At 34.7% G+C, this 15,977-nt stretch overlaps 1 protein-coding gene across 1 annotated transcript in view; it reads right to left on the bottom strand.

The window, feature by feature from the left end:
• The window catches only part of LOC6634128 (uncharacterized), a 31,750-nt gene extending 19,965 nt beyond the window's left edge, over positions 1-11,785 (bottom strand). The window contains exon 1 of the mRNA XM_002057480.4: positions 11,303-11,785. Within this exon, the coding sequence (XP_002057516.2) occupies positions 11,303-11,401 (99 nt within the window). The 5' untranslated portion in view covers positions 11,402-11,785. The remainder of the gene's footprint in view (positions 1-11,302) is intronic.
• Between the last annotated feature and the right edge of the window lie 4,192 nt (positions 11,786-15,977).

The raw sequence follows: 15,977 nt of genomic DNA, 5'->3' as shown, positions 1-15,977 counted from the left end.
TTTATCTAAAGTCGCTATAAGATTGTACTTTTATATCTTGAAGCTTGAAGTTTCAGAAATTCGGTCTTTTAATTTTGATATAGCTTAATTGTTCGGCTGATCTTCCCGAATCATTCCTATGGGTTGTCGCACAACGGACTGGACATTGTCCTTAACCTTTTGTGCAGCTGTTCAGTTGCCTTATTTGGCTTGCACAATTTTCCAATAAGACTTTGTAGTTGCCAAGTTGCAAAGAAAAACGTGTCAGACCAGATTGCTGCCGTCTGTCTATGCCTCTATCTCTCTGTCTATTGACATAAGTTGGCTGTGGCAACAGCAACCGCAACGGCAACGGCAACGGCAACGGCCTGCGATTACAACAATGCAACAACAAACGGCAACAAACCATTGCAAAGTTTTTGGTAAACAAGAAAAAATAAGCATTTTTTCAGCCACATCATCATCTTCCTTTTGTCCGCGAACAGGAACTGGTCACAGTTTAAAGACCAAATCGCAGTCAGCCGCGGCTGCCGCTGTCTGAAGTTTCTTTTATGCGATTTTGCTTTTTGTTTTTGGTATTTCTTAATTTTAAGCCTTATATCGTATATGTATATATATATATATAGTGACATATCCATAGTCGCACCCACCCTTTAACATAACTTAGCACATAAGCATAAGCACAATTATAAACATTTCTAATATTGTAAACAAAGAGCCTGGTGATAACATCGACATTGGTCAAGATCAAACTGTCCCCCTTTTGGTAGACATAAACAATTCACCCTAAATATCACGCCACTGTCAATGTTCCCATCAGAGTACTATCCCACGCATAATTGCTGACGCAGCTCAAACTTCACTCAATTTTGACTCAAACTCTCTCAAAGCGAAGTTTGCTAAGCGACCGCAACAGTTAGATAAATGAGTTCTTATTCGGGAAGCAAATCTGAATGTACTCAACAAAAGTAGCCGTTAAGTGAAAATAATAAATTGAAATATATTTTTTATAGTAACCTAACGTGTAAAACTTAATTGGCGCAGCCGGTAGGATACGTCGGGAAAAATTAAAGATCGCTAAAGGATAATTAATTCCCAGATCTAACGCACAATCGCGACCGAAAGTGTTGTCGGAGTGTAATAAAAATTTTCTCGAATACGTATCCGCACAAGAACCTTCGGGTCATTAGTAGCTTAATAATATTGACCCTTTGGGCAATAAAGCTACTACAGTTAATAACGACTGGCTTTGCATATCGTTTGATCCCTGCAATACGTTATTACTGAGTCTTTTTAAGACACACACACAAAAAAAAAAAAAAACATTTGCACAATAATCCATCACAAACTTTAACTTAAAATAAAAGTGCAAAATCAAAGAACAATAAAGTTCAAACCTACAAACTCAAAACTATTCAAAAAAAAGTGTATTACACCAAGATGACAATGGAATTATCAGAACAACACCTCAACCAGGCCCTTTCACAACTTAGACAGGTGCCAAGCTTTGACGGATCAACGGATCAACTAAACGCCTTCATTAAAAGGATAGATTACATCCTACACCTGTATCCAACCCGAGATGTTAGACAACATAGCATCTTATACGGAGCCATCGAATTGCAAGTCACAGGAGATGCTCAGAGAATATCACAAAGGACAGCAGCCAACACTTGGCAGGAGCTGAGAAACGCATTGATTGAAGAATACAAAGTGCAGACACCATTTGAAGAACTCCTTCGACGCTTATACAACACGAATTACCAAGGAAACGTCCGTAAGTTCATCGAGGAGCTCGAGAATAAATCTTTTGTTATTTTAAATAAGTTAGCACTAGAAAATATACCTAGCAATACAACCCTTTATACAAATGCTATGAATAACACAATCAAAGATGTTATTACAAAAAAATTACCAGATAGGCTTTTCATGATGTTAGCCAGACACGACATTACGTCGACACAAAAACTAAAGCAAGTAGCTCAAAGAGAGGGATTATATGAAAATAGCGTTACTGAAAAACCTAAAAATAATAATGTTCAGGGAAATCCAAATAACAATCGTAGGAACATGGGAAATTATCAGCAAAATGCTAACCCAACCACCATTTCAAGTGGCTATTCCAACACGAATCAGAGTTATCACGCACAAAATAAACAGCATAATAAGTCCGAAGACAATCAGAAAGCTCACCACGAGTTCCAACAGAAATTAAGTCAAGGTAGATACCAAAATCCCTTAAACTACCAAAATCAGTCCCATTCACGCTTGAATGCACCAAACCCTCCGACTAAACGTCAAAGAGATAGTAACAGTGGGCAGATGAAAATGGATACATCCGAAAATTTTCATCAGCAAGCCTCGGAACAAACAGAAGAAATCCATTCATAAAATTGATTATGAATGACGAAGTTCTAAAATGTGTCATCGACACAGGTTCAACCATAAATCTAATGAAAACAAACCGCTTAAATTTTCCAGTTTACAACGAAACATTAAAGGTTCACACCATAAATGGTGTTATTGAATTAAAACAAAGTATACGATTAGGAGCAAGCAAAATTTGTCCGAGCAAACAAAAATTCTATATTCACGACTTCTCAGAGCATTATGATGTTCTGATTGGGAGAGAATACCTTGAGGCATGTCAAGCAAAAATAGACTATGCACAAGGATCCGTAACCTTAGGAGAATTTAACTTTTGTTTTAGATATAACGACGAAGAGGTCGAAGAGGACATGACCGCACAAGAGTGCCTTGATCCACCCTCAACAGAGGACAGACCATTTAACTTCGCTATTAATAATGAATTAATAGAAAACAATGAGTTTAGGCTAGAGCACCTAAACTCAGAAGAAAAAGAAAAAATAAAAAAAGTTTTACATGAATTTCGTGATATCCAGTACCATGAAGGTGACAATTTGACTTTCACTAGTACAATTAAACACAAAATTCTAACAAAACATGAGGACCCAATTTACAAGCGTCCATACAAATATCCTCAAATATACGATGAGGAAGTAAATAAACAAATAAGCGATATGATAAAACAAAATATCATACGTAAATCCAAATCCCCTTACTGCTCACCAGTAATAATCGTTCCAAAGAAAAACGATGCATCTGGAAAGCAAAAGTTCCGGTTAGTCATAGATTACCGCAATCTCAATGAACTAACTATTAATGATAAATACCCTATCCCGATCATGGATGAAATATTAGACAAACTTGGAAAATGTCAATATTTCACAACCATTGATCTAGCCAAAGGCTTCCACCAAATCCAAATGGATCCTGGTTCAATACCCAAGACCGCATTTTCGACTAAACATGGCCATTACGAGTACACTCGCATGCCATTTGGTCTTAAGAATGCACCTGCAACGTTCCAACGTTGTATGAACAATCTCTTAGAAGATTTAATTTTTAAAGATTGTCTGGTCTACTTAGACGACATTATTATTTTTTCCACTTCATTGGAGGAACACATTTTGTCGCTACAAAAGGTATTTAAGAAGCTTAGAGAAGCTAACTTAAAACTACAGTTGGATAAATGCGAGTTTATGAGAAAAGAAACTGAATTTCTCGGTCACATCATCACAACTGAGGGTATAAAACCAAATCCCAACAAGATACAAGCAATTGTCAAATTCCCAATTCCAAAAACCCCAAAAGAAATTAAATCATTTCTAGGATTATGTGGTTTCTATAGGAAATTTATACCAAATTTCGCTAATATAGTAAAACCATTAACACTTAAATTAAAAAAGGGAGCAAAAATCAATATAAAAGACAGAGACTACGAGCTAGCGTTTGAAAAGCTAAAAGTACTCATAACATCCGACCCAATTTTAATATACCCTAACTTCGAAAAACCATTTTCATTAACTACAGACGCGAGTAATATGGCAATAGGGGCCGTCCTTTCGCAAGAGCATAAGCCTATATGCTATGCAAGTAGAACTCTCAACGAGCATGAGTTAAATTATTCAACGATTGAAAAAGAATTATTAGCAATCGTTTGGGCCACTAAATACTTTAGGTCCTATCTCTTTGGTCGACAATTTCAAATCCTTAGTGATCACAGACCACTCGTCTGGTTAAATAATATGAAAGAACCTAACATGAAATTACAAAGGTGGAAGATCAAGCTAAATGAGTTTGATTTCCAAATTAAATACGTCCCAGGAAAAGAAAATTATGTGGCAGATGCTCTGTCCAGAATTCAATTAAACGAAAACTTCTTAGGCGAAGATACAATTAGCACAAGAGCAACAATACATAGTGCTCAAGAAGACAACAGTAACCATTTACAAATCACAGAAAGACCACTTAATTATTATAATCGACAAATAGAATTTGAAAAAGGAACCGAGAACGAAACAAAAGTTACGAATTACTTTCACAAAACCAACATAAAAATTACGTACAAAGACATGACTAATACGCATGCCAAAGAATTAATAAAAGAATACTTATGCACAAAGAAAAGTGTGCTATACTTCCACAACGAAGCAGATTTTCCAATTTTTCAAGAAGCCTACTTAGAAATAATAAGTCCGAATAATTCAACAAAGGCAATGAAAACTAGTACAAAATTAATAGACCTTCAAACATATGCAGAATTCAAAGAATTAATATTAAAAAAGCACAAAGAATTATTACATCCAGGAATTGAAAAAACTATCAATTGGTTCAAAGAAACCCACTATTTCCCAGATTATCAAAATTTAATTCAAAATCTAATAAATGAATGTGAGATTTGCAACATCGCAAAAACAGAACACAGAGATACAAAATTAACTTTCGAAATAACTCCGGAAATCGCTAATATCCGAGAAAAATATGTAATGGATTTTTACATAGTAGGAGATAAACAATTTTTATCTTGCATTGATATCTATTCAAAATTTGCATCATTAATAGAAATAAAAAGTAGAGACTGGCTAGAAACCAAACGAGCTATATTACAAGTGTTCAACCAAATGGGTAAACCCATCGAAATAAAGGCAGACAAAGACTCAGCTTTTATGTGCACAGCTTTACAATTATGGCTAAAATCAGAAGCAGTAAATATTAATATAACCACTAGTAAAAATGGTATATCCGACGTAGAACGATTTCATAAGACAGTTAACGAAAAACTAAGAATCATTAACAGCGACTCAGACGTCGAAAATAAACTTACAAAATTTGAAACTATACTCTACACGTACAATCATAAAACAAAGCACAAAACGACTAACAGAACACCAGCGGACATATTCATATATGCAGGTACACCAGAGTATGACACTCAAGCTAATAAAGAAAAACTAATAAATAATCTCAACAAAAAACGAACAAATTATGAAATTGACACTAGATACAAACACTCACCGTTAGTTAAATCAAAGACGACAACCCCGTTCAAGAAAACAGGAGAACTAAGACAAATCGACGACAAACATTTTGAGGAAACTAACAGAGGCAGGAAAATAACACATTACAAAACCAAATTCAAAAAGAAAAAGAAGACTAATCAAAGCAAATATAACAATTACAGGTCAACAACAGACAGCGATCAAAACATACAAGCACCAGCTTAAATTAATTATTATAATATTACTATCAATAACTGTAAACTATATAAATGCACAGAGTATTGAAATTAATCCTATCAAAGCCCATAACGGATATCTCATATTTAAAACAGGAACCATAGACATTCCGACAGATTACGAATTCCACTGTTTAACGGTTAATATAACAAAAACCGAAGAAACTTTTAACAATTTAATTGAACAAAGTAAAGAATTCAATAACCTTATACAAATCGAATACCTAGTAGAAAAATTAAACAGAGAAATAAACGGCTTAAAAATAGCCAAACGCAGCAAAAGAGGTTTAGTTAACATAGTAGGAACAGCATATAAATACTTATTTGGAACATTAGATCAAGAAGACAAAGCAGAAATTGAACAAAAAATAAGCAACTTAGCAGAAAACAGCGTTCAGGTTAACGAATTAAATTACATAATAGAAGCTATAAACAAAGGAATAGAAATCATGAACGAACTAGATCAAGAGAAACAAAAAGGAAAGAAATTAGATATCCTTATATTTAACTTACAACACTTTACAGAATATATAGAAGACATTGAGATGGGAATGCAGCTCACAAGATTAGGAATTTTTAACCCAAAATTACTAAAACATGACTATTTGTTGCATGTTAATTCTGAGAAATTGTTGAATACAAAAACTTCCACTTGGTTTAAATCAGATACAAACGAAATACTGATAATATCCCATATTCCTCGAGAAATAATAAAAAGCCCGGTATTCGAAATAATTCCATACCCGGATGAAAATAATAATATTTTGACAGAAATAGCTCATGAAAAATATTTTACCCAAGATAAAAAAGTTTATAGCAGAGAAACAAAAAAATTAATTAATAATGAATGTTTAACAGGAATTTTAAACCAAATAACATCAGAATGTAGTTATACTAAAATTTTGCAAAATTTTCAAATCAACTACATAGAACCAAATATAATTTTAACTTGGAATTTACCAAAAACTATATTAAACCATAATTGTATAAATAACGAAATAACAATAGAAGGAAACAATATAATAAAAATCTTTAATTGTTCATTGCAAATTAATGAAATTTCAATTTCAAACAATATGTTAGATTATACTCAAAGCATTTACGTAAGCAATGATGTTATAAAATTAGAACCACTTTCGTTTGTACAAACGAAACAAATTATAAATGCACATACAAAATTTAACAATGTATTCCAGATAATTACAATAACCATATTTGTAATCATATTAATAAGTTTAACACTGTATTTGACATATAAGTTCAAAAGCATACCTAAGAAATTAATTATAAAATATAAAAAACCCAAAGTAGAAGAAACACCTACAATAATAGGAGATATACCAATTGTAAAAGAAGAAAATGTTACACTATATCCAAACTTAAACACCTGAGGACAGGCACTTTTCTAATGGTTGGGGGAGTGACATATCCATAGTCGCACCCACCCTTTAACATAACTTAGCACATAAGCATAAGCACAATTATAAACATTTCTAATATTGTAAACAAAGAGCCTGGTGATAACATCGACATTGGTCAAGATCAAACTGTCCCCCTTTTGGTAGACATAAACAATTCACCCTAAATATCACGCCACTGTCAATGTTCCCATCAGAGTACTATCCCACGCATAATTGCTGACGCAGCTCAAACTTCACTCAATTTTGACTCAAACTCTCTCAAAGCGAAGTTTGCTAAGCGACCGCAACAGTTAGATAAATGAGTTCTTATTCGGGAAGCAAATCTGAATGTACTCAACAAAAGTAGCCGTTAAGTGAAAATAATAAATTGAAATATATTTTTTATAGTAACCTAACGTGTAAAACTTAATTATATATATATATATATAGATATTCACATGTATATATAAATGTAACTGTATATTGCCTCACGTAGCGTTTGCAGTTGCTATTTTGTGTCGTGTAAACAGAAATTGCCACCGACTAACGGACAACCAACAACGAACAACAACCAACATACAGCCAACAACAAACAACTGTTCAGACTTAACAACAATCCGGGCAACATCTGTCGCCCATCATCTAAGCAATGTCCAATACTCCCCGGGTCCAATTGGTTCGTGTCGTTGTTGGGCTTTACTCTCTGGCTTATTGTCGCCCCTCAGCCACATAGTTTGCATAGCATTGGGTTTTTGTTTTCAATTTTGTCTTTATTTAAATTTGGTTAATGCTTTTATGTTGACTTATCAATGTCCAATATTTTGCTTTCACTTTTGTTACTAGGGCGATGCATGAATTCATTATTAAATAGCTGGGAGAAGTAGCCTTTATTTAGGAGAAGTGCTAAAGCTGCTACGAAAGCAAATATTAAGACAAGCAAAAGTTCAGATCCTAAAGATTCACTTTAGTCATAACAAAATAAAGAATTTTGCAATCTAGAATTTCATAAAAGGTTTTAGTAAATAGTGCACGGATAATAAAACACGCTGAACAGTTGTATAATAAAAGAAAAAAAATTCGTAAAAATTAAACTTTTTATTTTAAGTTATTTTGTACAGTCATTCCAATATAAATAATATTTTCTGAAATAATATTCCACAATATTATTTCGTAACTACAAGCAAAATATCTGGGTCTATGTCAGTATATGCGATTAGCATCTTAATAGGCTTACAGGCTTCACTCTTTAATTGGCAACTAGTAATATTAATAATAATAATAAGCTCCTTTTTTTGTACGGTCAAATGCTGTAGACAGCGCAACTGCTTCAAGATACTTTATGTATCTTTGTATCTGTCAGTTACGCGCAAGACTGGCCCTTCAACCTGTTTATTGTTGCCGCTGCCTCTCGCAATTTATTGTACGAATTTCAAGTTGTAATTTCTTTTCATTTTGTATAGCCCAACGTTTTTTTGTATATATTTTTTGCGCGTATTGTTGTAGGGTAGGGGCCCGTGGTTCTAGCAGGTTTTGTTTGTTTCGTTTTGTTGTTATGGAAAGTGGGTCAATCGAGAGATCTTTTATAAATATATTTTGGTTGCATATTTATCTGAAAGATATATTTTTTGTGTGACAAACTGTTAATGGATTTGTGTTAAAAAATGAAAGTTGTTTGGCTGGCAACAACTATTACAGAGTATTTCCAGCTGTAACAGGATGACACTTGCCCACACGTTAATTGAGCTTTGAGTCTAATCATATATAGGCCATTTATATGCTCTATTGTGTCTGTCGGACTTGCCACTTAAAGCTCGTTAGCTGGCGCTACACTAAATTAAATGGAATCAAAATCGAATTGTCTTGCATTGTATCAAAACGAAGACCTCAAATAAATAAAGTAATTGGGCGCTAATCACACGCAGAGCCAATTAGCCGGCCCTGCCCCTTACCCTAACCACACGACATTCCGTAGTTTGTTGTGCCTCGATTTGATTTTATATTAAACTCGAATCGTTTTTAGTTTCGAGGGGCGCCCAACATGATTGAGTTGCTGCTGCTGCTGGTGCTGGTGCTGTAGCGCTGCTAGTTGAGAATTAAATCGAATTTCAATTTCAATTTCATTTGAAATGCTCGGTGCACGTGGAAAAGTGAACAAAATTGTGACTCTGATGGAGCGCTTGATTGGACAGCGCCAAGTTAATGGAAATAAAGCCAAAGTGTTGAACGCCACGTTGGGCAGGAAGTGCTGCTTAGTCAAACAAATTGAAAATGTAATTGAGCATGCGATTTGCTATGATATAAGCCATATTATGAAATCAGGGAGCAATTTGTGCACGAAAAAGGAGTGTATGTAGTATAAGTAGCAAAAATTCAATAATAAACTTGATCGTATACCATTGACATATGTTGGCATCAGATTTTAGCTAAGCATTGACTGCTTTATTATTCCTTAAAATAAATAATATATTTATATATATTTACATATGCACAACATATATAACAACAAAGAAAAAACTAACAGATTTAAAAGCCATTCTATTCTGCACGCCTTTCTATTCGATTTTCAAAACTGAACTAAACCCTACAAAGGCTAATGAGCTCAGGAATATTTGCAATCCTAAAAGTTATATTACAAGCTCCTTAATTGATCTCTAAGCCCGATTGTGAAAATCGCGGTTTGGTATCATAAAAATTATATTAAGGTTAAACATTATCAAAATATTTTTACGTAATAGACGCCTGAACAAAAGTGTTGGGTAAAAAAGCAAATTCCAATTATGAGCATTAGTTCATCCGCAAATCAAAGCCAGCAACAACAAAGAGCGAAAATGACAACCAAATTGGAAATATCATAAATCGTTGCGGCTGTTGCCAAGTTTGGCTGCGGCCATGAAAGTGAAAACAAACTATAACAGCGGATGCCGCAAATGCCACATTGACCAACAATCAAAACATAACAATAGCTGCAACAACAACAACAAGCGATAATCTTGGCTGTGGCCTAAACATATATAAATAGATATATGTACATATATATGCTTGTATTAAACGGCTAATGTCTATCAATTATGTTAAGCCCAGCTAATTGTTAATGAGCCCTAATAGATCCCTCGTATAAAGTTAGCCGCAACTTCCAGTTAAAGGCCAGCTGGTACTGACCTAACTAAAAATTTGTATTTAAGAACTGAGAACCCTTGGCTGACTTGCAGTTTTGTTGGCTCGTGCGTTCAAAATTTCCTCGGTATTTTGTTTTATTTAAGCTCTTGACTATTTCAAGCGAACAGGTTTTATTATCTGTTGCTTTAAACGTTGTCATGATTTTGTGGCTTTTACTCTTTGCTTCCTTTGCATCTTCATTAAACGCAGCTCGAAAAAACAAAAAGCAATATATGTATTTATATATACATGAATATAAAAAAAGGGAAAGTTCATTGAGGCATCTCAGTTGCATATTTGTACAATTAATATGAAAATGCCCATGAAAATGTTTTGAATAATTGAATAATTTAGGCGGGCGACCAGTCGGGCCTAAACTGTATCTTATGCAAGTCTAAAGTGCTTTGGAATTTGTGGAATTTTCTTACTAAAATTGCATAATGCGTGCTTATTCATAAAAATATATATATATATATATATATATATATATAAAAATATATTTTGGTATATTTCCGTGAATTTTTAAATAAACAGCAGCTTTCTTTGACTCGCACGTCTCTTAAAAACTGTGTCAATTTGCCTTTTGGCCTAACCCGCAAATAAAATTCACAACTAGAATGGACAATAAATATTTGCATAACATTCAATGGAAATGCAAATTGTGTGATCAATTTTTTTTCTTTCTTTCTCGTAGACGCTTTGGCAAATATTTGGGTTATGCGTTGTGGTTTAGAGTTTTGTAGACGAACATTGTCTATGGCTAACTGGAACACCCTACTGTATTTGTCTATTGGTTGCTCTCATTTTGGTAAAAGGTTAAGAGACAATTGTTGAAGGCAATAATAATGATTTTTTTTTGTTTAGTATATATAGAAATTGAACTTATTTGAATATGAATAGGTCTTAGCTTGTTGAATGGAATATAATTTGACATTTATTACATATAAATATAAAAGAGTTGATCAAACGGAGCTGTTAACCTGATTAAAAACAAAGCTATACAAAAATCAAAAATACTCACTATATTTTATATTGTGAACTCCAAATTGTAAAGACATTTACGAATATAAGATGGATTATTTTTTAATATTTTTGCAACATTGTGATTTTTTTTTCTATTTAGTAACAGAAGTCACTTAGTTTATAATGCTTATTATTTAGTACATACCCCATTATGTATGCCAGCATTGGGTGGAATAAATCCCTGTGCATTCACCGCGACCATCCACAGGCACAAAGTGCCCAAAAGTGCCAATAAATTTCGCATGATTCAATCAAATTTGATAGATTAATAATATAGTATATTTTTCGGTTATTTTTGCAGTTAAGTTGGAAACTTGGTTATTTCTTATCGATTTATTATCGCTGCACTTTTTTTTTTTCCCAAAAAGGAAACACGATAACGTTGGTTTCGACTGTTAAAATTGCTACAAAACACAAAACTGAAATCAACTTTTGCTTTGGCGGGTTTTTGAATTTAACGTTTTCTATTTGCCTTATGCAAATGTAGTTAGTTTTTTTTTGTTGTTTAACTTTTTTACTCTTTGTTTTATTTAGTATGCCGCAAGCGTTGGCTGTGGCTGCCGCGGAATCGAGTGGAAGCCGCAGACACGACTTGTCTGGTAAAAGTTCGATGCTTAACTGAAGATCATTAAGCGTTTGGTAACAATTTAAGCCAAGCCAAGCGACGAAGATGCCAAAAAAATGCGAAGCTAGCTACGCGACGTGATGCGACGACGATGAGCGCAGCAACATGTTGCTGGCAACATGAGCAGCAGCAACATTTGTTGAGAGCGTTCGTTTGCACAGAGAAAGCATTAAAGAGCGCTTCGGCTGTTGAAAGAGAAAGTGTTGCTTGCCTTCAACTGTGCAACATGAGGAAATGTAATGCTCTAAGTCAAGCTTTTTCCACCAAATGCAATTCGCTCTTCGTGTCTCAGTCTTTATCAAACCAGAAATAGATGGGGCTAGACAAATATGATGCCATCTGCAGCGATTTCGATTTCATACTCAGAAATCACGTAATTTCCTCAACTTGGCGTACTCGGAAATGCAGATAAGAACGCAAATTGAAGGCGTACGAATCGCATTGGGTCTAAAACGATAAATATCTTTTAATGGCGCCCAAAAATAAATGCAGACATCAACATTACCATTTACAGACCTGTGTCACATAGCCTCTACAACAATTATGCCAACAAAAACAACAATAACATTCCGTACTCAACTCATTAAAACTGCATTCCATGCACACCGCGATGTGTCTTTTATGTTTTTCTTATTTTTTTTAACAATTTGTCTGGCTCATTTAAAGTGATTCATTTTTTATCTCTCGTACTACCTTAATTATCAAAGTAGATGATTAATGTGTGCTACCCGTTGTCTGTCCGCTTCGTATTGGGAAGTAGCTGCGATCCCGCAGTGTTCGATTGTATGTGGCGCTCTACTAATCAACATATTACGCACTTACATCACACCCCAAAATCGATGAATAATAGCTACAGGTTGATTTGGTCTAGTTTTTCATAAAGAGAAGGCACAGCATGACTTGATCAAGTGATCGGAAATAATTGATGTTTCGTATTGATGAGGCTTGGCGAGAGATTAAAGCGGATGATTTATTTATAATGTCAGGTTATATGTATCAAGGTTGCGGAAGTAACAATATCTTGAGAGAAAGTCAAGTCCACAGGATTGCAAGAAACGGTCTCAAAAAAATCCCAATAGAAATATAAATACTTAAAAATCGATGAAACCTCGAAGCTTTTGTATATTTCTAATAAGGATATACACAGTCAAGTCTCGATAATTCGAAATGGCAAGGGGATCACATTTTTAACGATTTACAAAAAGAAAAATTCAAATAAACGGGGCTTTAATATTTCACATAATGCTTACATATTTAACTTTATTGGAATTTAACAAAAAATATAAGTTCATTCGTTTGAATGTTTTGAAAATTAAAGAAATATCAATTTAAAATTAAACTTAAAAAAGCCTGTAATTTTCGATTGATGTGTGTTTTTTCTATTAATTGTTCTATCTCGTTCTCTAAACTTATATTTTTGTCAAAGAGACTATCATGAACATCATGTGTTAAAACATAGTTATAATTGAGGAATTAGCGATCTGGCTTGTATGTTAAAATTTCATCTCAAAATTCGACAAACAAGGGACCAAATTGTATGGAATTTTTACCAATAAATGACTGCTTTTCAAAAGGATAGCATTTTTACGAACTGTTGAGGTTTTCGATTAAGCGAGGGACGAATTATCGGGATTCTGTTTTAACTATTTTTGCCAGTATTAAGCTTGTACTTTATTTATTGCCTGCTCTGGGAAGAACTTTTGTAGATATTTTAATAGTATCAAGGAGAAATCGTTCGCCCTTTCGACAAGATTTTCCGTTCCCTACAGCGGTCGCTTTTCCATTTGAATAGATATTTTTACAAATATTTTACAGTTGATCGTCGATCTAAAGTTAATTACACAATTGATTTTCTCTTGTGCAACTCTGAACAAGCCAGTTAGCTGCCAATCTGGGGCCCTTATCAAAACGCAACCAAATTATGGCATTTTCAGCTTTCCAGCAATTATAGCAGCAATTTGCTGCTGGGACCCACAAAAAATTCGGCAACGCGACTAATCTCCAAAGCAGACACAAACACTTCAACGCCAGCTTTCATTGATGAACATTTTCACTTTCAAACCAAACACAAGCATAAAATATTCAAGCGAATGGCCTATTAAGTCGATGCCCAATGCAATTCTAGAGAAGGTTCAAGCTGGAGACCACCACCTCCCCGACCTGAGCCTCCAAATCCGCCTCGCGCGCCGCATTACATAAGCGGTCCGGCCAAGCGGCTTATCAGGTTTCCTCTGGCGCTGACAGACCCAGACCCTATAGACAGACAATGATAATGGCTTTCTGCTGATTTGACTGATTCGGTGGCTGTCGATGATGCCGCACGTTGTTCCGAGTCCAATGACTTTAGACGTTGCTTCTTTTGTATCCGTTCGATGCTTAAATTTTATTTGATAGCTTTCTTTGTTCAGCGATCGCTTGGCAAGAAAAGCGTCGATGACTCTAAAATCTATGTGGAAAATACAAACAAAAAAAACGCATTTTCACCTGCTTGTTTGAGCGTTGATTAAATTACTGGACATTGACAGGAAATTAAAAAAAATAATTCGATTTAATCTAAGAAGTTTTTCAACATTTGTTTCACGTGCTTCTTATGTAGCTTGAATATATCTTGTGATTGTTTGTTTATATTGTTAGCTATTAATTGATTTTTGACACAATAGAAATGAAGAGTAACGTGTATTGGTGGCAACTCTGGCTATGTGCAACAATATATTTCATTTACAAGCAACATTGGCAACCGTTGGAGCGATCAGTTTTGTCTTTTAGTATTTTTATACTCGGTTCAGAATGTTTAAGAGCGTATATTTTTTTCTTGCCCATCTTGGTTAATATACTACGACCTCCTCTCAAGAGCCAAAAAAATATTGCACCGCCTACTCCCGATTCACTTTGATATTTTATTCATTGAACCTCAAAACCACCTTCTACACAATTTATGTAAGCCTGGGGTTGAGCTCGTTACGTATATATTTTTTGTCATATATATATCTATGCCTGCTTTCCATCAAGTCCAAAATTGCCATATTGACCTCTCTGCGACGTGACAGTTGAGCATAACATGGTTGCCATAAAATATAATACACCTTTTTTTTGGCGAACTCCACCTTTAAATGCGTCATAAGCTGTGCTCTAGCTGCAGATAAAAACGAGATGATATAATACTATATGTTTTCGTACTTGAGATAAACCTAACCAAGCTGAGTTTCTTCTCAAGTGTGGGAAAATGTTGAAGGCGGCCAATTTAGAATAACTTAATTTTTGGCATAGGCCAACAACTGCCAGAGGCCTTAAAGATGATCGAGCTGGCGTATGCCTAATAGCAGGGCAATATTTGTGCAAGAGATTACCAAAAGGCAAAGTCACAGATCCAAAGCCAAAGCCAAGTTACAAAAAACAACAGAAATCAAAACATCGACAAATCCCCACAAAAACAAGACTAAATGCTGTGTGTACAAATGCAACAACAAAATGCTGGAGGGAGAAAGACTTTCACCTTTGCGACGTATGATCAACACGAAACCAAAAAAAAAAAAAAGAAGAAGATGAAAGAAGAGTCGCTGCAAGCAGAAAGAAGCGACGGCCTTCGAGTTGCCATGGACCCGAACCGAAGCACAACCGACCTGGCCCCGGCAACAACAAGTGCTGCCAGACGATGATCATGAAGATCATCGTCGAAGTAGTAGATGATGCTGTGGCTAAAACTTTGCGTCAATAAACCTTTGACTCAATGAGACTTACGCGCCGCGCTTATCACTCGAAGCGCTCAATGGGAATTATTGTTATTATAACTTTTTGTTTTATTTTGTTTGGATCAACGATCGCTGCCGCAACTTTTACTTTCCATTCAAGAATGAAGATTTTCAACACATATCTACTTGTCGTTTGGGAATTAAGTCATATACTCATTAATTTGAGTGGGTTTATACTTAGAATTCTCACTTTCTCGTCTTTTTCTCTGTTGATCAGACAGAGACCCCCACGCAACACTCGTCAACTGCTGCACATCAAAAGTGAAAAGCTTTTCTAAACTTTTAGGCCTGTCAAACATTTACAAAAAATATTTTGAACATTTGTTAGTACACTCGGTACAGTTGTGCCCAGCTTCAACTTCTTTTCGTCAATTTCCTTAATTGCCAAATTACATTCCAACAATAAAATCAACATTTTAATTAAATTATCTTTTACAGAAACATCA

Source organism: Drosophila virilis, chromosome 4, assembly GCF_030788295.1.
Source record: "Drosophila virilis strain 15010-1051.87 chromosome 4, Dvir_AGI_RSII-ME, whole genome shotgun sequence".
NCBI lineage: Eukaryota > Metazoa > Arthropoda > Insecta > Diptera > Drosophilidae > Drosophila > Drosophila virilis.
Note: the sequence above shows the minus strand (reverse complement) of the source record. Positions and strands in the feature narration are given on the sequence as shown.